General features: G+C 42.0%; 1 protein-coding gene across 3 annotated transcripts in view; it reads left to right on the forward strand.

The window, feature by feature from the left end:
• The first annotated feature begins 6064 nt into the window (after positions 1–6064).
• The window catches only part of CUNH17orf53 (chromosome unknown C17orf53 homolog), a 28863-nt gene continuing 11569 nt past the window's right edge, over positions 6065–23358 (forward strand). Inside the window, exons 1-6 of one of the 3 annotated variants that reach the window (XM_027873409.1) lie at positions 6065–6417; positions 7393–7443; positions 10240–11358; positions 12253–12336; positions 12871–13008; positions 13543–13651. In XM_027873409.1, the coding sequence (XP_027729210.1) occupies positions 6388–6417; positions 7393–7443; positions 10240–11358; positions 12253–12336; positions 12871–13008; positions 13543–13651 (1531 nt within the window). In that variant the 5' untranslated portion in view covers positions 6065–6387. The remainder of the gene's footprint in view (positions 6418–7392; positions 7444–10239; positions 11359–12252; positions 12337–12870; positions 13009–13542; positions 13652–23358) is intronic. The other 2 variants (XM_027873407.1, XM_027873408.1) reach the window with 2 other exon arrangements.

The raw sequence follows: 23358 nt of genomic DNA on the forward strand, positions 1-23358 counted from the left end.
TCTAAGTTTGCTTAGTTTTTGAATCTGGGGGATGCAGAGGCCTGTGAAGAAGAGAGTTCAGATGGGATAGGGGCTTATGAGTTAGATACATATGCATAAGTTATAGCTTATTGAGCAATATTATATTGTTAATTTTGGACCTAGCAATTGAGGGTTAATCCAGACTGTTTAGCATTGCTAGGAAGCAAGGGCTTGGCAGGGGGAGAAAAAACTAGGCATTTGCAGGCTGAGGACTATCTGGTGGCTAACGGGGATTCCGCAGCCTCTTAGAAAAGCTCTCTCCTTTTTATGCACCAGAGAGAAATTGACAAAGCAACTGGCCTAATGGCTCAAGAAAAGCATCACTTGTTGGACAACTCAGATACAGCATTCCCTTGCTGGATAATTAATACAGTGACATACTATCTCTCTGTAGGCTTAAAGAGGGCTGTATTCAAGGCTCCCAATCCAAAGGCCCAAGCTAAGAAGGTCAGAGTGTCATATCCCACCAAATTTTATTTTATTAGATTTTGATAAATATTTTAGTCTGTAAAGGTCTTTTGAAATTATGACTGTTATTCAGCATGATAGCTATCCCTCCTAGCTTTGTGCCATCTGAAGTTTTATCATAATCATCATTAGTATTTGCATAGCACTTTAAGGTTGGCAAAGCCTTTTACAAATATTACCTCAATTGACCCTCACAACAATCCTGGGAGGGAAGTACTATTATGATTCCCATTTTAAAGATGAAGAAACCAAAATGGACAAAGCTCAAGTGACTTGACCAGAATCACACAGCTAGTAAATGGCTGAGGTTGGATTTAAACTCAGGTCTTCTTGACTCCAGACCAGATGCTCTATCCTCTGTACCAAAATGTTAGGCAGCAAAGAGCCAAGCACTTGTGTGCTTCCTGTCTCAACCTAGGTTGTGTTTTAGAATTCTCTGCTGTCTACTGCTTCTGGTTAAGTGTCTCTCAGATAGTTTTGCCTAACCTTTCACCTTTTCCTTGGATACCCACCTCCTTTTCATTATGGTTCGTCTCCTGACACCCTCAAAATTTTGATCACCTGTTGTCTTTTGGAGAGCTTAAAATTTCTCAGTCAGAGGAAGACTGTTGAACTGAAAGAACAGGATCATTTTGCAAGAGGGTCCCTCCCCAATCCAAAACTCAGATGCCTCTTCTCACATGCTTCTACCATATTCCTAAAATTTTTCAAATCTAAAATTTCCACTTTTTCCTTATTCCCTAGCCACCAACTTAGATCAGATTCTCATCACCTCTTGCCTAGATTATTGCAACGGTCTTCTAATTGGTCTCCCTGCTTCAAGTCTCTCTCAACACTGCATGGCTGCCAAAGTGATTTTCCATAAGCTTAGGCCTGATTATATCATTCTCCTATTCAGTAAATTTCAATGGTTGCCTGTTGTCTTTAGTATCAAATATAAACCTCTCTATTTAGCTTTTAAAGTCCTTTATAATCTGGCCTCCCACCTGTTTTTCCAAGCTCAGCGTATCTTACTCCCCCTCCTACACTTTGTGATTCAACCAAACTGACTTCTCTTTGTTCCTTACATTGTTGTTGTTTGTCCTTCCTCGCTCTCTCTTCCTGAGTCACCAAAGTCCAGTGGCAAAACAAAAGTCAAGACGACTGAGATGGCCCGGGATGCAATGTATGACCTTGTAGTCTTTGATGTGCTCTACAATGCTTGCTTCAGAGGCGTTCATGGCTGTTGGAACAAATTGTTCTTATCCACCCATTCTACCTGAGGAAATCTTAGGGGGTAGACATCCCCCTAACTCATGGATGGATTTGAGGCCTGTCAGTTACCATCAACCTGGTTTAGCTGGTCTGCTGAGACAATTTTACCAGGGTGTAGCCACTGCAAATGCTAGTTTCTTGGAGCCACAGGTAAGATAAGAGTGCCAAGTGGACACCAAAGGTGGATGAGCAGCCCTGAAAGGGGCTTGGCAAGCCCTCACACCAGAGGTGCTAGTGCTCCTTGACCATTCCATACACCCCAGTTCCTCATATACAAAGCACTCTATTGCCTATCTCCATTTGCTCTGCTTGTCCACCATGCCTGGAATGCACCCCTTCCCCAATTCTGTATCTTAGAATCCGTCTCTTCTTTCAAAAGATCTCAGAGACTACTTTCTAAATGAAGTTTTTGCTGATTCTCCCAATTACTAAATCCTTCCCTATATAAATTATACTGTATTTAACTTCTTGTTGTTGTTCAGTTGCTTTAGTCATGTCCAACTCTTCTTGACCCCACTTGGGGTTTCTTGCAAAGATACTGGAGTGATTTACCATTTCCTTCATTTTATAGATGAGGAAAGTGAGGCAAATAGGTTAAGTAACCTGTCCAGGGTCACACAGCTAGGAAGTGTCTGAGGCCAGATTTGAACTGAGAAAGATGAGCCTTCCTGACTCTAGGCCTGGCACTCTGTGCACTATGGCGCCACCTAGCTGCCCCAGAAGTGCTTTAATAAGTGTTAAATAAATGCTTTTTCATTGATTAATTCATAGTCCAGTTAAGTGATGATGAGGGACTGAACTATCTCCATACTATTCTGTCACATTACTATACTACAATTTGTTTAGGCATTCACCCAACTGACAGAAACCCAATTTCCTCTGAAGTTTGTTCTTTGCTACCACAAAAAGTACTACTACAAATATTTTTGTATGTATGGGAACTTTTCTTCTACCTTGGACCTCATTGGTGCTTTATGCCTCATAGTAATATTTCTAGTATAATTCTAAATTATTTTTCTGCATGATTGGATCTATTCACAGCTGTACTAACATTTGTGTTTCAGACTAATTTTCAAGGTATCTCCATCCAATCCAATGACCTTACCTGATTTCCTGGAAGCCCATCAATCAGTCTTCAGCATACATTTATTAAGAAGCTACCAAAATGGGGTCACAGTCAGACATGACTGAAATGACTCAGCAACAACAACGAGGATGACAGCAAAGCACTTCTAGTTGCCAGGCACTGAGGATGTTGTTGTTCTTCAGTTGTTTCAATCATTTCCGACTCTTTGTGACCTCATTTGGGTTTTCTTGGCAAAGAATAGAGTGGTTTGCCATTTCCTTCTCCAGTTCATTTTACAGATGAGGAACTGAGGCAAACAGGGTGAAGTGACTTGCTCAGGATCACATAGCTAGTGTCTGAGACAGATTTGAGCTCAGGAAAATGAGTCTTCTTAACTCCAGGCCTAGCACTCTACCCACTGTGCCATCTAGCTGCCTCTAATCACTGAGAATACAAATAACAAAAAAGAAAATATAGTCTCTGACCTTAAAGAAATTATATTTTAATGGGGAGGGGGAATAGGAGAACAATAGCCTGGGGGAAGACACATTGGTTCATGCATCTGAAAGTAACTGGGATGGTAAGTATGGCCACTGGAGAGTAGATTGATATACCCTATCTAGGAACAAGGGCAGAGTTTATTTGATCACGGTTGATCATTCTAAACTAAAGAGAATAGAAAGCAAGAGGGCTCCTCCAAGCTGGGGAAGGGGGAAACAGGGCAGAAGTTCCTCCAGGGTATGGTCTCTGGTACTGGATTTGGCAGTCAGGATATTGGTGAGGGGGCTGCAATAACCTAATTGATCATCTTGTCTCTCCCCTCCACAATATCCTCTCCATGAGACTGCTAGGCTGTTATTCCCAAAGCACACAGGTCTGGCCATGTCTCCCCTGTTTAAGAAACCCTGGTAGCTCCCTCTTTCCATAGGATCAAATACAAACTCTTCCATTTGACTTTAAAAGCTCTTATCAATCTGGCACCTCCCAGGCTTATTACATATTATTCTCCTTTATGAACTCAACGTTCCAACTAAGATGTCCATGCTGCTTGTTATTTCCCATACTTCCATTTTATCTCCCATTGTGCCTCTGCACATTCCAAGAATACACTCTCTTCTCAACCCCACCCCTTAGAATCCTTAGTTTCCTTTAAAGCATAGTTCAATTGCTATCTCCTATGGGAAGCCTCTCCTATTCTCACCCCCACACCTCAGTTGCTAGTACCTTGCCTCCTAAAAAAAGACTTTGTATATATATTTAACTTTTATGGACATATTTTTCCATGTAGAATGTAAGCCTCTTGGGTAGAGATTATTTCAGTTTTTTTCTTTGTTTCTCCAGCACCTAAACACAATGCCTGGCATATAGTCGGTGCTTAATAAATGTGTGTTAACCTGAATTGAAATGGAAGCACCCTGGTCAAAGTCCTGGTCACTCTGCCCTGGTTTTGGCTCTGGTAGGGGTCATGTGAATGGAGGGAAGGGAGAAGGATTGGAGAGGTGTTATTGCTAGAGATATAAACTGCAGCTTAAAAGGAATCTTGATCTGGCTGTTAAATGGTAAGCCCTACTTTGACCACTAGGTGCTTCGGCTGAATACAACTTCTGAGGACATTCATGGCAATTAGGTCTCTCTGTGGCTAGACTAGTACTAGGTAGCATTGCCAAGTCAAATCCAGAGGAGAGAAGAGAACTAAAACCCAAAAATGTTTTTGTCCCCCCAGGTTGGGAAATGAGCTCTTAGCTTAGAGCTTAGCACTGAGTAAACACTTAATAATTCTTTTCATTTAGTCATTCCTATTAGAATTACTAAAGAGGGAGGGGCAGGGCAAAGAGTAACAAGATTACTGATTTCTATTCCTAGCACCTTTCTATGAATTCCTTCCCCACTGAATTTCGCTTCCACCCAGTGGATAGAATGCTACACCTGGAGTCAGGAAAGCCTGAGTTCAAATACAACCTCAGACACATCCTAACTGTGCCACCCTGGACAAGTTACTTCACCTGTTTGCCTCAGTTTCCTCTGAGTAAAACGGGAATAATAAAAATACCCACCTCCCAGGATTGTGAGGATCAAATGAGATGTTTGTAAAGCCTTACCACAGTATATGGACAGCTAGGTGGTGCATTGGATAGGGCGGCAGGCTTGGAATCAGGAAAACTCATCTTCCCGAGTTCAAATTCAGACACTTATTAGCTGTGTGACCTTGGGCAAGTCATTTCATCCTGTTTGCCTTAGTTTCCTCATCTGTAAAATGAGCTAGAGGAGGAAACGGCAAACCACTCAAGTATCTCTGCCAAGAAAACCCCAAATGGGGTCACAAAGAATGGGACAGGAATGAAACAGCACTATGTAAGTACTATTATTATTATTATTATTATTATTACTATTCCACCCAGATTGATAAGGAGAATATAGTCCTCTGTCAGGAGTGATCAGAACTGGTTGGGAAGGACCACAGAGATGGTACTACCATAACCTACAGACTTCTTGTATAATGGATCCAGGACATCCCCATTATAAAATACAGGAGAACAGCACAGATTTCTAAGCAATCTTCAACTATTTTTTTCCCCAAAGAGCTTTCATGGTATATAGATTTTGCTGCCTCTCTGCTTGATCTCTGATGATAAAATGAAGTAACAAAGGGCGGGGAAAGTAGAAACTTTCCATCTGTTATTGCTTTTTATGTAGCAAAGGATACTTTGGTCCTGATTTCTCCACTGGGTTTTTGATGAGGAGACTCCTGCAGATACTGGGGAGCTGTTCCTATCCCTGAACACTTTTTTCTATTGACCTGTTCTCTCTCCTGGGCTGGGTTATGGCCGCCCTCTAGTGCCCATTCTTCAGCTACCCATTTTGTGGGGGGGATGTTCGGGCTCTTCAGCCACCCGTGGAGCCAGTTTGGACTCCGAAGCGCTTTAGGAGCCCTGGCAAGGGCGAAGAGGATCTAAGTAGCGCCCACGTGCAGAAGAAAGATCCATGCCCAGCCTCAGAGACAAAGTCCGGGCTGGGACTGGGGTGGACTCAGGGTCAGGAACCTCTCTGGTGCCTTGGAACCCGATTTTGCTAACTTACCACTTAAGTGAACTTGAACAAGTTCCTTCCCCCTCTCTCGACCTTAGTGTCCTCCTCTGTTAAAATGGGAGTACGACTTGCTCATCTCTAAATTCCCCTTCCCCCTAAATCTAGGACCCAGGAGCACGCAGTCTCTCTAGAAGGAGCCGCTAGGGGGCAGCGGAGAGCGCTCGGCTTTGCCTTTAAGGTAGTGAAGGAGGGGGAAGGGTTTGCGTCCTCCAGTGAGAAATCAGAACTCTCCCTCCTCCCTCCGCTTCCCAGCCTCTCCTTTAAGACGTCGGTGACATAGGCGAGTGGCGGCCGTTTCGAATCCAGGCCTCAGGAATTGCGCTTCTCCAGCTGCCCGCTAGCTTCAGATTCCCGGTCCGGGAGCCCTTCACTGCAGCCGTAGGAGCTCCGGCTTTAGCCAGACTGTTTTGCCCGGAGCCCGGGCCTACCTGTTCCCGTCACCCGCCGCGACGGGCCCGGGCCTAGGCCCGAGCTCGAGTCCATGGCGGAGGATGAAAGGGAGCCCACCAGCCGTCGCCACGGTAATCCCTAATGGCCGCCGGGTCTTTCATCTTTCCTCCTCCCTCCCCCATCCCACGTGGTAAATTAACTGGCGCGCGGCCTTCCCGCCCCTCCCCCAGCCCTCCTGGCGCGTTCGAGGCGCTCCCCTCCTTGGTCCCGCTCCCAGAGGAGCTGGTGCTGCCGGGGGGGGGGGGGGCGGGGGGGGAGCCTCCTCCTCCCTCCCTCCCCCCCTGCCCCCGCTCGCACACCTGAGCCACGCCCTTTGATGTTTCCTGTGGGGAGTTCCCCCCCACCCCAGTCCACCTCGGGGCTAGGACACTTCCTTTCTCCAGACTCAGGCACTTTGACCTTGCGTAGAGAGAAAGATACTCTCTTCAGTACCCCAGATTATGTAAATCTATTTCAGTTCCATCCGATAAACATGAATTAAAGGCCTAGGGGGAAAGCCTTACATTTCAATCTCCTCTGGCCCCAGAGAGGGCTGTGGTTGCTAGAGCCTTGGAAAGTGGGTATTTCCTGAGCCCCAAGGCTGAGACTCAATTCCTGTACTGATTCCCCACTCCCCTCACCCCCCATCCCTTTTTATGCTGACTCTGAGGCCTGGCCTGAGGAATACTGCAGTAAAAATGACTCTTGTTCACAGCTTTGACTTTGGGGTGACCCGAACCCGGTTCAATAACCTCCCCTTTGCAACCTCTGGCAAAATGATGCAGGGTAAACTATATCATGGGGAGGAAGGCTTCTGAGTCTTGGAAAAAATCCTGCCTCCTGCCCTTCTCTGATGTTCCCCTTCCTCCTAAAGTTCCAGCAAAAAACAAAACAACAAAATTTTTTTTTTAAATACCATAGTCCTGACAGTTTTGTTAGGTCATTAGAAGTGGGAACAGAAAGGATGAGGACAGAATGTACTTGTAAATAGTAACTTTCTCACTCACAAACTTCTTCTCTCCCTCTACCCTGCCCCACTTCCCCCAATCACTTTATTTTCCTTTCAGGCTTGTAGTTTGCAGAACCTATTTGCTGTGGAAGATGAATTTGAAGATGAGGTGAGGAAGCATTTGTGATCTGAGATGAGAGATGTTCTCACTTAGGCTGTAAACATCTTGGCCTAGAACATATCCACCTGACTCCAGTCCCTTCGGTTGACTTTTTTGGTAGATTTTTCTCAGGCTTTGAGAGACTGGAAAATGGAGAAAAAGCTAAACACATAGTTATGTGTCTTGGAAAAAAAGCCCCTCAGAAGGTGGTTTACTACTTTAAATTTAAGAATGACATTTCATTTAAGAATATCCTTATGATATACTTGAGATAGGGGATTTAAGGGGATATAAGCATTTTGAAAGGCAGCATGATATGATTTCTACCACAAATCTCATGAGCTCTGGAGTTCCAAAGTGCAGTGGGCCAAGCCAATGTCTGTACTAAATTTGGTATCAATATTAGGAACCCCCCAGGAGGGATTGGGGTGGGATTAGAGGGTATCAGGCTGCCAATAAAGGAGCAAACCTGTTCAGGTTGGAAACAGAATAGGTCCTTTGTTAATCAATAGTGGAATCTGGCCTTTGTACTTCCAGCCTGGGCAAGATAGGGAGATCCAGTCTTTTTTGAGAGGCCGGAAAGGGAGGGAGGGAAGGAAGGGGAGATGGAGGGAAAGAGGAGGAAAACAGAGAGAGAAGGAGAAGGAAAGGAGGGGGGGAGAGAAAAAAGTCAAAAGACCTGGTTTCTAGTCCTGGCTGTGCTATTAAATAACTGTCCTATCATGGGCAAACTACCTAAACCTCTCTGGACCTGTTTTTTTATCTGTAAATGGACTATATGATTTCTAACTCTTCCAGCTTTCAAATTCTAAAAGTGGAGCTTGTGAAAACAGGAGAAATTAACTTCCTTCTTAAACTCATGTAATGATTTAGGTAGAGCGTAGGACTGGGATCCAAATCTTTTGATTCTGAGGCCAAGACATTTAACCATTTTCATCTTCATTTTCTTGGTACTGAACTGTGAATTCATCCCTGTAGAGAACTTGTGTGAAAACTTATATCCAATCCAGGCCAACAATTCAGCTATAAATTAGAGCTTCATGAGGCACTCAGAGGTTAAGTGACTTGTCCAAGGTCATACAACAGAGTAACAGGCATTTATTGAGCATTTACTAGGTGCCAGGCACTGTGCTAGTATATACACACAGCCAGGATATATCAGACTGGACTCTTCTAACTCCAAAACCAGGCCTCTGTCTGATATACTAGGCTGCTTCAGTCATGACCCATATTCTGCTAATATAAATATTCTCTTTCTTCAAGGAATGGACAATGGTCTCATGCATCAACTGTTGTCCTCATAGTCCTAAATGTAATATATGCTTCCCTCCCCCCTTCATCATCATCAAAATGGTTTTGTGCATAATTTCGCATGGCACCATGATAGCTTTTGTATGAGGAAAACTATGTAAAATCACACCCTACTCACTAGGCTACGCTAAAAGTTTATATGATTCTCCTCTTTGAGGAGGTGGAAATGGAGTCACAGAGACAGTAGGGGCTTATTTCATTCGGTCAGTCAGTAAGCATTTATTGGGTACTTAGGTCAGCTCCTTCAAAACTGATGTCTTTGGGTTGCTTCATGGTATGGGAACTCCAAGTCTCTTGTTTTCTCAACTATGAAATTCAGAATTGTCAGGTTTTCTTGAACAGAAGGTTTGCTCTTGACTTGTCTCTCAGCTTTGGAGAAGTGTGATCACAGGCTAAAAAAAAAAGACTGTTGAAATAACCCCTTTTTAGTCTTGCCAGGTGACAGCAGAATCTTCCAGTTGCAAATTGGGAACGGCCCTATGGCCTCAAGATTGGATTGGGGGGAAGTGGAGTCTATGTTTGAGGATTCATGTTTCTGCATCCATGAAAATGGGAAGATAGTCTTTCCCCCAACCCCCGTAAATGACCTCATGCCTTGGAAGGCAGGGGATCCATAAACATTGGGCATGATAATAGTTGTTCTTTTATGATTGTTAGTTCTAACCCCTAACCTAATCCCTTCTGGGGTTTACCGACTGTTGTGATGACAGGCAAGGCAGAAGAACATCCTCTTCTGGACCTCCTAGCCAGATTCCTGCTGATTAAAGTCAGCGGTTCTGATTGATTCTAGGGAACAGATCTTTTGAGCTTGAAAGTGCCAGCTTTGCCTTGTTTACCAGCTAGGAGCTTCACTTGATTTAACCTGCTAGAAAAAGTAGCTAACTTTTCTACATTTTGGTGGATATAGGACTTTTCCAAAGTTGCCCAGGACTGTATGTACTTGTGTGAAGCTGGTGAGGTCCACATTGTCAGTAGGAGGATAGACCATGAGGAGGGAACTGGGAACCAGAGATCTGTTCCCAGCTTTGTCGATGGGAATGCTCTATGGCCTTGGACATTCACTTCTGGGCCCTTGTTCTTTTAGTCCCCTAGTTGCTTCCCAATAACAACGATAATAAGATGACATTTCTAAGGTACTTTGAGATTCTTGGATAAGGACTAGATTGCTATGAAACCATGTGGCCCCTTGTTTCAGGCTACGTTGACTCAGTTCAGTGATTGTTAAATTTCATTGAGATTTCCATCCAAATCAGTTGTTACTCTTTCCATATTAACATCATGCATTGAAAAGAGCATAAAATTCAGTCCAGGATGGTATAGGATTAGGCCTCAAAGGTCAAAGTGAGAGGAGGTAAGAACACTTACTTTCTTATATCTTCTTTTCTGTCTCTATTAGTACATGTATCTAGAAGAATTCGTGAAAGAAGACTTATCTTTTTAATTTTGCCAATTGTCCTAGATGCTAAAACCTGATTCCTCTGGTCTTATTGGCAGGATTTCTTGTCAGCTGTAGTGGACACTGAAAACAAGTTCTCCAGTTCGTTCTCTGTAAATCCAGGATGCCTGCAACCTATGTGTTCCGAGCCCAAAGCTGCCAAACAGGCATTGACATCTGGGCAGATGACTTCCAGCTGCACTCTTCCTTCAGGGGCTTCAAGCTTGTCAGCCCAGGGTCTCAGACTCCCTTCCCCTAGCATGCCCAGGGTAGGAGGAGATTCTCTTTCTAAGGCATCAACATTCCTAAGGCTGTCCCCTTCTCCCAGCTTAGCTGGGGGAGGTAGAGCTCCAGGCAGAGTGACTCCAGAAGGAGTAACCACAGAACCTCATATACCTTTCTCTCTTGTGAACCAATACCCACTGGCTGGTACCACTGTGATAAGTAAAAAGGATGAGTTCAGTAGGCTATCATATGTGGAGCTGAGGCAGGGAGATTCAAGTGGGCCTGTGAAAAGCCTGTTTCCTAGGCAGAAGGAAGACCCTGTGCAAGTCAAAAGGCCCCGAATGACAGAGCTGGGAGAATCTTGTTGCCAAGGGTCAGTAGTCACCAGACTGGCTGAGCCCCTACTCTTAGGCTCTATCACCCACCATGGGACCCCACAGCTCATTATGAAACCTGGAGCTTCCAGCAGCCTTACTTTCCCATCTGGCTTACAAACTCCCAGTCAACTCACCCCCTGGCAAGCTGGTCCTAGGGGCAGTCATCTCCATGTGCCTCAGCCTCTCCAAACTGCTAAATGTCATGCTCAGTACAGTTCTCAAAATAGTCCTGTAATGCCTCAGCCATTCCGATCTCCACATTCCTGGGAAAGTGGGAAACCTAGAGTTCTGGGGCAAGTTCCCAACCCAAACTCTTCCATTTTCCCAGTGGCTAGCTCTGTCCAGAGACCCTTAGAGTCCCGAGCTCGGCTCTCTTCTGCTGAGCCTCTTGTCTTTACCCCACCCACCCCCTCTTCTTCCCTGGCGGCCTCAGGGATTCTTCAGACCCCTATAGTCACAAATCACCTTGTACAGCTGGTTACTGCTACCAGTCGTACACCTGGGATGCCTGCCCATATGCCCACTCGGGCTAAAACCCGCCGCTTTCCTGGACCAGCTGGCATTTTGCCTCAACAGGTAAGTGATATTCAGGAAACAGACTGGAATTTTCAAGAAGTTTAAGAGGATAGAGAGGTTCTGCAACAACATGTCTTGGCAACATTTGATCTGATTGGTCAAGAAGTAGCATCCCTCCCACTGGAGAAAAAGAAAGGGACAAAAATGGTGCTTCCAATGCAAAGGGACAAAAGGAGGTAGAAAAATGCTGCCATTCTCTTGATCTTCCTAGCAGAAGAGTTACAAGTTACAGTACAAGATACAAGTTAGCAGTAAGGAAGAAGGGAGTTATATCTGTAAGGACTTGACAGTCACACCAGGTTTAGGATCCTGGGTCAGTGAATATGCTGTGGGCTGACCTAGGGGCAGCAGAGACCCCTGCTAGGAGAATTTGATTCCCAAACAACATTGACCAACTCTTCAGTTACCTTGCATTGTGAGGAATGTCTGAGTAGACCTCACTTGCTGATGGGGGTGAGAGTGGGAGTGGATTCGAAAAGGAATTTAAGGCTATAGTCCACTGAAATGTTTAATTGGGAGCTAGTGGCTTCTTTTTTGTCCTGGACCACACTAGGGGAACATCTTTAATTTTAAGGATAACCAGCTGGCCTGAAGAATGGGAAGCTGTAGTACTATTCTGTTCTGGTGGGGGAGGGTCTATAGGTTAGCTGGCCCTAACGAGTAGCCTCTTTAACCCTCTGGGCCAGTTGGAACTTCTTCATGTTCCTCCAAAGACCCCCAGAGGCATATTTTTTTAAGCCTGTTAGTGAGGCTCCTGAGACGTGGAAAAATGTAATGTGTTAATTGTCCTTATAGTTTCCCTGAACACATTATGTAACCCAGACGCAAAGCTGTACTAGTAAATAACAGCTGCTAAGTTTGTTCTCATTCAAACTGCATTCTCCTTCCTTTTAGCACAGTGGAAAAAATCTGGAGGAGATCATGATTTCAACTCCACAGATTCCAACTCATGGTGCACTAGCTAAGTTCCAGAAAGAGGTAACTTGCTCAGTGACTATTATCCCTTTACCCAAATCAGAACTGTGTATCATCATTCAATGGCATGAGCTCTCTATTTTTCATCTGTCATAGTAAATAATAATCTAAGCTCAACGCATTCATGAGATGGTTTGGGACCTTACTCAGCCTTATAGAGCTAAAGCTAGAGGGATGGACGCTGAGAGTAGAGCTAGGTAAGAAAAGGAGCATGTGTCATTTCAGTTTTCAGCTGATAAATGTCTTTGGGAGCTGAATCCCTGTTGTACCCAAAGCTTCTTCTGGGCAGATCTACACCAAAGATTTAAAAACTTTGCTTTTCTAAAATCAAGACCCTCTAAGAGGATCTCACAGCATTTTCTTGAACTGTTAGTGAAAGTACTTCATCTCTAAACTTTTGCATGAATAGGAAGAGATGGAGATCGTGTTTTGTCCAGGAAAGAGATCTCCCATTTCTGCCACCCATTTCTAAGCCAAAGAAACTTTAGTGGGATGGAAACTCATTCACCCAGGTTCCACTTCCTACCCTTGCTCCAGGAGGTACCCAGTTCCCAGTCCCCAGAGGAAGATTTTGAGCATGGCCCCTGGCTGACTATGAAAGCTGAACTGGGACTAGATGACCAAGACCCTTCCTGCTTCCTCCACACATACAGTATCGTCATGGTATTGCGGAAGGTAAGAGGACGGCTGTTTCATCTCACCCCTTCTTCCCCCATGGTGGGAAAGGCATCTCTCTGCTTTCCCCAAACCCATCCCTGAACCAATGGCTCCGTCCCCCCATATATATCCTTGACCAGGAAGGGCCTAGTTGTTGCCCATCTCTGGGATATCTGTAGGCCCCAGAGTGGGTTCAGTGGGACATTAGGAGCAGGTTGCTTTTCAGGGGTGGTGCTAGCAAAGTACCTTGCTTTGTATAGGGTACGTTTGGTAGTCCACTTATATGTGTCATCATGTATTGCGGTGTTAAGGTGCCTTCTAATAGAATAAATATGTAAATATTGAAAGAAGATAGAAAACAAGCAGAAGCCTCCACAGCCTCCAGGCAGTGTGGAGAGGCAGAATTGAGTGCTCCTTCTAGGTTATCCTTAGGACAGAAAGTGATTTCACTTGGGTTGGCATAAATGGCACCTCTAACCAGTAGATTTCTGCTCCCCATATATCCCACCTCACCAGAAGCCTCCCATGATCTCTTCTGCTACTTTTAAATAGGCTGCCCTGAAACAGCTTCCCAGGAACAAAGTACCCACCATGGCGGTGATGATCAAGTCCCTGAGCCGAAGTACAGTAGATGCCAGTGTGGTGTTCAAAGACCCTACAGGTGAGGAGCAGGGCCTTGGAGCCTAGGTGGTCTGGGGCAAGGCAGGGTAGGCACTTCCATGACCTCAGAGTCCACAGCAACATGTGATCCTTAGTCCTTTAGAGATGTACTAGAATCTTGGAAGCCAGGAGTTGGAAGGGACTGTGGAAGCCAGTGATCTGGATAGCATATCCGGCCAGTTTATGCTTTACTTGGAACACTTGTTGCAACAAGGAACTTACTGCATCACAAGGTTACATTGCCCATTAATTCCTAATTTCCAGAACATTATTCCTCCATGTTGAACCAGGCTGCCTGCCTGTCTGTAGCTTCCACTCACTCGTTCATATTCTCTGCTACACAGAATCCAGTCTTTCCTCTAGATACATATCTGAAGGTTGTTTTTATGTTCTCCCTTCTACCTCCAGCACCAAATGCTCCTTTTCTCCAAGTGAAACATTCCGTGGTACAGTAGAAAGAGCCCTGGCTCTGGAGACAGGCCCTGGGTTCACTGCCCACCCCTGACACTACCTTCTTCACCTTAAACAGATCATTTACCCTCTTGTACCTCATGTCCTCATCCATAAAATGAGGGTGTTGGACAAAATGGACTCTAATTCCCCACTTGGCCCTATATTGATGATACTCCTCGAAGGGAACTGTGGTCTCATCAGTATAGGTACTCCTTCTAAAGGTGCAAATCACAAACCATAATACTTTCTTATCCTGTGCAACTTTTGTCCATGTCCTCCTAGAAATCTTCCTTAGGAGATTTATACAGTGTGCCTTGCAAGAGTCTTCGAAGTATCTTAACATTACATAGGCACCAGTGTGGCATGAGGGATGTCTATTGTCCCTTGCTTATATTATTTGAGCAACTTGATTCCTTTTTCTTTCATAATGTTATAATTCCCAGGTTTGCAGATTTATTTTTCGTTGACCATATTTTCGTTTGACTACTTGTTGTTAACATAATGGGAGGTACCTTTCATCTCCAATTTGATTTCTTGTACAGTCTATAATGATATCTTTTCATTTGCTTTTCTTTTTTCTTTTTTTTTTTGCATGCATGCCTGCATGCATTTCATCTTAGGTGAGTTGATGCAGCCTATTTATGCCTACCATGAATCTTCTGTTGCCTGTTGGATGGCTTGCAATTTATTCCTTGGAGATAATGGTATTTTTACAATTCATAGCTACATATGATGATGCTATCATCACCATAAAAATGTTTGTGTTAAGAATATGGTTGGTTTTTTTTTAAGATAGGTTATTTTAGAGGAGAGCTTAGGCTCATTTAAAACACTAATTAGGTCCTCTCTCTATACCTCCTATTCAGTTCTAGGTCCCATTCGTTGTTCATCTGCAGTGTCTGTCTGATGTATGTATACTGATGGATGACAAGCTATCCATCCAGCTGCAGATTGTAAACTAGACAGTAGGCAGTCTTCATCCACTTGATTTTTCCTCTGTGGTTGGTTATGCTGAACTCTTGGCATGGATTTTAATTTCATTTAGAAGGTTCTTCAGTGTTCTGTGAATTGAAACAGCATGGGACATACCTTGTTGGAAGAGTCTTTAAGATAGTATTTTGTTCTACCAAATCAGATTTCTTTTGTAGTCATCAAACAGTGCTATGGGATTTTCTGTTCTTTGCTCCTTTAAGTCAATTTTGTGAATGTAAAGATATGGTCTGTTATAGAATGCTGTTTGTAAAAGCTTGTCAATTTTCTTCCTATATTTCCTTCAGGAATGTCCTTGATACATGTATATATTCTTCTCACAGAGATTTTGTAGAGATGAGAAAATAGGCATGTGGGTATTCATGAATGAATGAAAAAGCATTTAAGTGCTTACTAAGTGTCAGGCACGCTAAGCACTGGCAATACAAATTAAAAAAAAAAACAAACCCAGGACATTCCCTATCTTTAAGGAGTTTATATTCTTACAGTATAAGAAAACACATAGAGGGCCAAGGAGGAGTGTTTTAGTCCAGTCATAGGGCATCAGTTGATATACCCTTTCCAGGAATCTGATTACTACTCACTGAGTAAGAAGTGGGCATTGTGAGGGTGTGAGTGCAGCAATGTGATAGAAAGCTGGCCTGCTGGGGCTCAGTGTGATGGTCTGGGGCTAACGTGGGAAATCTGGAAAAACTGTTTATATATCTTGATCATTTATCAATTAGGGAATGGCTCCTGGGAACCAGGTTAGAAGTGGAAGGTGGATCAGTGGTTGCTGCTTGGCAGGATGAGAATAAATAGTTACTGATATTTTCTCAATTACCTTTTCTTCATAGTGAAAAGAATTCATTATAAAATTCTTTTTTAAAAAATTTATTTAGTATTTTATTTTTCTCTAGTTACATGTAAAAACAGTTTTTAACATTTGTTTTTAAAACTTTGAGTTCCAAATTCTCTGCCTTCCTCCCTCCCAACCCCCCTCATTGAGAAGGCAAGCAATTCAATATAGGTTATACGTGTGTAGTCATGCAAAACATTTCCATATTAGTCATGTTGTGAAAGAAAACATAGACAAAAAAAACTCAAGAAAAATAAAGCAAAAAAGTATACTTCAGTCTGTATTCAGATACCGTCAGTTCTTTGTCTGGGATTGGCTAACATTTTTCATCATAAGTCCTTTAGAGTTGTTTTGGATCATTATATCGCTAAGAATAGCTGAGCCATTCACAGATGATCATCTTACAATATTATTGTTACTTTGTACATAGTACATTTCACTTTGCATAAGCTCATGTAAATCTTTACAGGTTTTTCTCAGAGCATTCTGCTCATCATTTCTTATAGCACAATAGTATTCCATCACAATCACACAGCGCAGTTTGTTCATCCATTCCCCAACTGATAGACATCCTCCCAATTTCCAACCCCCTACCACCAGAAGAGAGCTGCTGTAAATATTTCTGTACATATGAGTCCATTTCCCTTTTGTTTTTTATCTCTTTTGGATACAGACCTAGTAGTAGCACTGTTAGGTCAAAGGTTTTGTAGCTCTTTGGGCATAGTTTCAGATTGCTCTGAAGAATGGATGAATCAGTTTACCACTCCACCAACAATGCATTAATGTTTCATTTTTCCCACATCCCCTCCAACGTTTGTCATTCTCCTTTTCTGTACTGTTAGCCAATCTAATAGGTATGAGGTAGTACCTCAGACCTGCTCAGTTTGCATTCCTCCAATCAATAGTGATTTAGAGCACCTTTTCATATGGCTGTAGATAGCTTTGGTTGCTTTATCTGAAAACTGTTTATATATCTTGATCATTTATCAATTAGGGAATGGCTCCTATTTTTATAAATTTGACTCAGTTCTCTATGTCTTTGAGAAATGAGTCCTTTATCAGAGAAGCTTGCTTCAATTGTTTTTTACTGTTATGATTGCTAAATGTTATTTCCCTCCATCCTATTTGCCTACCTCCACCACATTTATTCTATTTTTTCTTTTCTTTCACACTGTCCCTCCTCAAAAGTGTTCTACTTCTGACTACTGCCTGCCCCAATCTGCCCTCCCTTTTATCATCCCCCTTCCCCAATCTTTTTCCCCTCTTACTTTCCTGTGGGGTAAGATAGATTTCTATACCCAGTTGAGGGTGTTTGTTATTCCCTCTTTGAGCCAATTCTGATGAAAGTTCATTCATTCCCCCCACTATAAAAACTTTTTCTTGCTTCTTTTATGTGAGATAATCTACCCCATTCTACTTTTCTCTTTCCCTTTCTCCCAATACATTCCTCTTTCTCACCCTTTAATTTTATTTTTTTAGATATCATTCCTTCATATTCAACTCACACCTGTGCCCTCTGTCTGTATATACTCATAACTGCACTAATATTGAGGAAGTTTTTATGAGTTACAAGTATCATCTTCCCATGTAGCATGTGAACAGTTTAACCTTAAGTCACTTATGACTTCCTTTTCCTATTTACCTTTTTATGTTTCTTTTGAGTCTTGTATTTGAAAGTCAGATTTTCTATTTAGCTCTAGTCTTCTCATCAAGAATGCTTGAAAGTCCTTCAATGTCCATTTTTCCCTCTGAAGGATTATACTTAGTTTTGCTGGGTAGGTGATTCTTCTTTTGCCCTCTTGAGCATCATATTCTAAGCCCTCCAGTCCTTTAATGTAGAAGCTGCTCAATCTTGTGTTATTCTGACTGTGGCTCTATAATACTTGAATTGTTTCTTTCTGGTCGATTGCAATATTCTTTCCTTGGCCTGGGAGCTCTGCAATTTGGCTATCATATTCCTGGGAGTTTTCATTTTGGGATCTCTTTCAGGAGGTGATTAGTGGATTCTTTCAATTTCTATTTTACCCTCTGATTCTAGAATATCAGGGCAGTTTTCCTTTATAATTTCTTGAAAGGTGATGTCTGGGCTCATTTTTGATCATGGCTTTCATGTAGTCCAATAATTTCTTTTTTTTTTTTTTTTTTTTGCAAGGCAGTTGGGGTTAAGTGACTTGCCCAGGGTCACACAGCTAGTATAGTCCAATACTTTTTAAATGATCTCTACTGATTCTATTTTCCAGGTCAGTTCTTTTTCCAAGAGATATTTCACATTGTCTTCTATATTTTCATTCTTTTGGTTTTGTTTTTATTGTTTCTTGATTTCTCATGAAGTCATTAGCTTCCATTTGCTCACTTCTAATTTTTAAGGAATTATTTTCTTCAGTGAGCTTTTTTTTAACCTCCTTTTCCATTTGTCTAGTTCTACTTTTTAAGGAGTTTTTTTCTTCAGTGAACTTTTGTGCCTCTTTTTCTATTTTTGGCCAATTCTGCTTTTCATGTTGTTGTTCTCTTCATTGGCCCATTTTTATCATTTGGCCTAGTCTGTTTTTTTTAAGATGTTATTTTCCTCAGTATTTTTTTGTTTCCTTTACCAGACTGTTAAATCTTTTTTAATGATTTTTTTTTTGCATCACTCTCATTTCTCTTCCCAATTTTTCTTCCACCTCTCTTACTTGATTTTCAGAATCCTATTTGAGCTCTTCCATGAGACCAATTCATATTTTTCTTGGAGGGTTTGGATGTTGAAACTTTGATTTTGTTATCTTCTGAGTGTATGTTTTGATCTTCCTTGTCACCATAATAACTTTCCATTGTCAGAGTTTTGTTTTTTGTTTTTTTTCCCTGTTGTTGCTCATTTTTCCAGCCTATTTCTTGACTTTTAACTGTTTGTTAAAGTGGGGCTCTGCTTCCAGGGTGGAGGGCACACTGTCCTAAGCTTCAGGGGTTTTGTGCAGCTGTTTTTAGAGATACTTCTAGGGACCTGTAAGTTTTCACTTCTTCCAAGGTGGTATGATCTAAGGAGAGGTGCGTTAACTACTCTCCTGGCCTGTGCTCTGTTCTGGAGTGACCACAATCACTCTTTTCTGCCCTGGAACTGTGAGGAGGGTCCCTGCTCCACTGCAGCCTCAAGCTCTGCGATGTTAGTGCTCCTTCTCGCCCTGTGACTGCCACCCAGGACTGCCACCCAAATCTGCAACAAAGCAACAGCATCCTGCCCCAGTGCCAGCAAAGAGATCCCTGTAATCTCCTTCCAGTCAGCTGTTCAACTCCTGTACCGTCTGTGGGCTGAGCGCTTCAGAAGCAGCTGCCACGCTGCTGATTCAGTGGCTCCCAAGGCCTGCTCCTGATTCACTGGAGCCTGGTCTATGCTGACTGGGCCTGCACTGGACTATGCTCCACTCTCATCTAGGTGTGACAGACCTTTTCTGCCAACCTTCTAAATTATCTTTGGCTGGAAAATTATTTCACCCCATCCTTTTGTGGGTTGCGCCACTTCAGGAATTGTTTTATGGCATTATTTAAAGTTGTTTGGAGGGTTTTGGGGGAGAGTTCAGGTGAGTTGCTGCCTTTTCTCTGCCATCTTGGATTTGTCTCTATTATAAAAATCTTTTTAGATCTTTTCTATCTTCTGTTGTTGTTCTTCCAGTGTCATCCTTCGTTCAATGCCCTTGGGATGACCTTGCTAACTTAATTCTCTCACCAAACTTTCTTTAAACGGCTTCTTTTTGATGTGCTATTCTTCCAGTTAAGAGTTTACAAATAAGTTTTTATTCTAAACTGGTATTTCCTTTAGCTTCAATAGCTTTCTGCTTGGCAAATAACTCCAGGTCTTTGCTGATTTAGGTTCTTTTGGCTTACTTGTTAAGGCAATTGATTTACTTTTTAGAAAAAAATTATTGATATCTATGGTTTCTATGTCACCATTTTGGAATATGCCCATTCTCCTTCCTCTACCCAAGGAACTTCCTTATAATAAAGAATAAAAAAGAAAGATGGGAGAAAAAGCAGTTTAGCAAAACTATCTAAGACATCAATGGAATCTGATAGTGTGTCTCCCTACTCTTAGTTTTCCGTGTCATCAAAGGGAGCAAGGTGCATTTTCTCTTCCCTTCCTTAGGACCAAGCTTGGTCAGTTTGATTAAACAGTATAATTACTCAGTTTCATTGGTTTTGTTCTTTTCATTTACAGTTTACATTGTTGTAATCATTGTATATCTTGTTTTCTTGGTTCTGCTTACTTCACTTTGCATCAGTTCATATAAGTTCTGTGCTTCTCTGAACTCTTCATATTGTTTTTTTATGTCACGGTAATATTCTATTGTGTTCATCTGCAAGTGTTTAGCCATGCCCTAATCAGTAAGCATCTACTTTGTTTCCAGTTCTTTGCTGCTACAAAAAATGCTGCCATTAATATTTTGTCATTTATAGGACCTTTCTGTCTTTGTCCTCCTTGGGATGTGATGCCAGTTGATACGCATCTGCTAAACTTATGAATGATTTTTGTTGAATATGTATGTGTCAGGGATTCTTAGCTTTTTTAGTGTCATGCACCCCCATTTTGGCATTCTGGTAAAGCCTGTAGACCTCTTCTCAGAATAATGTTTTTAAATGCATAAAATCAAATATGATTATAAGGGAAGCCAGTTATATTGAAACACATCATCAAGGGGCAGCTAGGTGGCACAGTGGATAGAGCACCAGCCCTGGAGTCAGGAGGACCTGAGTTCAAATTTGGCCTCAGACAGTTATTAGCTAGGTGACTCTGGGCAAATCATTCTACTCCAGTCGCTCCTCCCCCAAAAACTACCTGGGAGTATACCTGCCAAGATAAACCCAGGAGCCACATGAAATACAGTTGTCAAAAGTTCATTGACCTCTGGTCTATATTTTCATTATCAATAACTTTTAATAGGCTAATTTGGAGTTTTTAGTGGTATGCCATATCTTTTGTATCATTTTTATTTTTCTAGCTTTGTACTAATTTTGATCTCTGCTCTACCAAATCAGTGGTCTGATTGTAAGAAGACAACTGATTCACAAGTGACTTCTAAATCAGGGATAAGTTGTTTTCTGTTGTTGGAAAGTAACTAGTTTAATTTTTATGATATTATTTGGTGCTCTGCATGTCCAGTGTCATCTAATTATTTTTTCAGAATTTTCATGCTCTGCAGGTGTCAGTTTTTGTGTAGTCTTCGTGTTTTTGTCCTCTCTGTCTTTATTTGTGTGTTTTGTTTTGCCATCTTCACTTATTCTCAGTTTTACATTAAAGTCACTTGGGATCAAAGTATATGTTGACTTAATTTGGAAGGTCTTCAGAAAGTTTTTCTTAAGATTTCCTACCTCTTCATTCTCTGAAACAGATGTTGGTACATACATTGCAATTATTTTCCTAGTAGTCTTTGTACAAACAGTTATCATGAGCACTGCATGAGATAAACAAATGTCCCAAAGAAGGGTGTTTCTTGTTGCCTTTGAACACACAATAAAACTTAACTCCACCTTCTTCATTTTTCTCTACAAGGAGAATCTGTGAGCCATGTTTCCATTTAGATGCAACTTCCTTCTGTCTTTTGCTTTTGATTATAATAAGAATGTCAAGTTAACTAGATTTACTTCCCCCATTAGTTTATCCATTTGTTGCCATTGGACAAAGATCTCCCATTTAGAGGACCAACAGATAAGTTAGTTTATAGGTGGTTTAAAAACTTTGATTCATAGCACACTTTTCCACAGCACTGCCACTGTCATTGCAGAAATGGAGGGGGCTGCTTTGGTATTTCTGTTGAGATTATCTAGGGTTCTAGGACACAAGGCCATTTTGCATTTTTCTTTGTTTCTATGAGACAAAGAAATTCCAAAGAATTCATCACCAGTGGCTAGCCTAAGAATGACCAGTCTTTACATACTCAGGAAGGCTTGTTCTCAGAGAGCAGGCTCAAGTTGTTGCTGGGAGTCTCATGAACATTTTCCCCTTCAGTACTTCTCATTGTTTTTTGAAGCAGTACTGCTCATAATCTTTTGATATATAAAAAGTTTGAGAGACATAATCTCTGGGTACTTAATCATTTTATTAATCATACTAGTATATAATTAATAAAAGGGGTCAGTGACACTCTTGAATGCCAAAGAGCTATCATGAAACCCACTCCATGCTTATATACCTTTAGAAGAGTGGGTGTTCCCGAGGGTGGCAGTCAACTCTGATTGGTTAACAATTAATGAGAAGGATGAATATTATAATGAGAGGTAGCCTTATTATAATGAGGGGCTTGGGGGATATATGACTCCGATCGCTCAGTATTGGTGAAAAAGACTTATCTATACCCATGTCATGAGGGTGATTTAGAAAAAAGGGAGAGTCCATATTTTCCCAAATCTGTTTGAGTAAAACACAGTGGGCCAAAATCCATCAGTTCACCTGAACAAAAATTTCTTTACCTTTTGAATAGATCTGAGTTTTCTTCCCATTATCAACCCTGCACTTCAAGGGCTGCCTGAATAACCTAAAGGGGCTGATTTCTGAATGAGGAAGTAGAAAAAGGAAAAACCTTGGTCCTAATTCAATAATTGGTTATTAATACAAGAGAGAAATAATCATTTCTCTCGCTCCATAAGATTTTGCAAATCAGTCAGTCAAGAAGCATTTATTGTGCACTCACTTTATTATTTCAGACATTGTATTAAGCCCTAGGTATACAGAGACAAAGTTAAAAACAGTACCTGCCCTTAAGGGACTTACATTATAATGGGGGAGATGACAGGTACATATATAATACACGTAAAACAGATATAAGGCAGTTTTGGGTGGGAGTAAATTAGCAATAGGGGAGTCAGAAAAAATTTTGTGAGAAGGGAGTATTTGGGTTGAGTCTTAAGTTAACCAAGGATTTGAAGAGAGGCAGAAGTGAGGAGCTGAGTCATTCTGGGCATGAGAGATAGACAGGAAGAGAGTGTGTAGTGCAGAAGAGGAGTAGGTCCATTTGAGGAGGGAAATAATACTTAAGAATGAAAAGGTAGGAAGTGGCTAGGTGGTGAAGCAATTTAAATGTCAAAGCAGGAATTTACGTTTGAATGAAGAGGCCTTAGGAGAGTAACTGGAGTTTATTGCACTGGTGCCATGGCTGGAACTGTGCTTTAGGGAAATGACTGTGGTGGCTGTGTGGAGGATAGGCTGGCATAGGGAGACCAAATATGAGGCTATTGGAATAGTCCAGGTGAGAAGTAATGAGGGCCTGAAGAGTGCGTGAGGACTGTTAGTTGGAAAGGAGAGTACATATGCAAGAGGTGTGGAGATTGAAACAAGATTAATATGTGGAAGAAGAAGTGGAGGATGACACTGAGAGTGTGAAGCTACAAGAATGGAGGGACTGTGCTACCCTCAGTAGTGATAGGGAAGTTCAGTAGAGGGTTAAGTTTGAGAGGAAAGA

This window comes from Vombatus ursinus, unplaced genomic scaffold, assembly GCF_900497805.2.
Source record: "Vombatus ursinus unplaced genomic scaffold, bare-nosed wombat genome assembly UNPS02014801.1, whole genome shotgun sequence".
NCBI classification, from domain to species: domain Eukaryota; kingdom Metazoa; phylum Chordata; class Mammalia; order Diprotodontia; family Vombatidae; genus Vombatus; species Vombatus ursinus.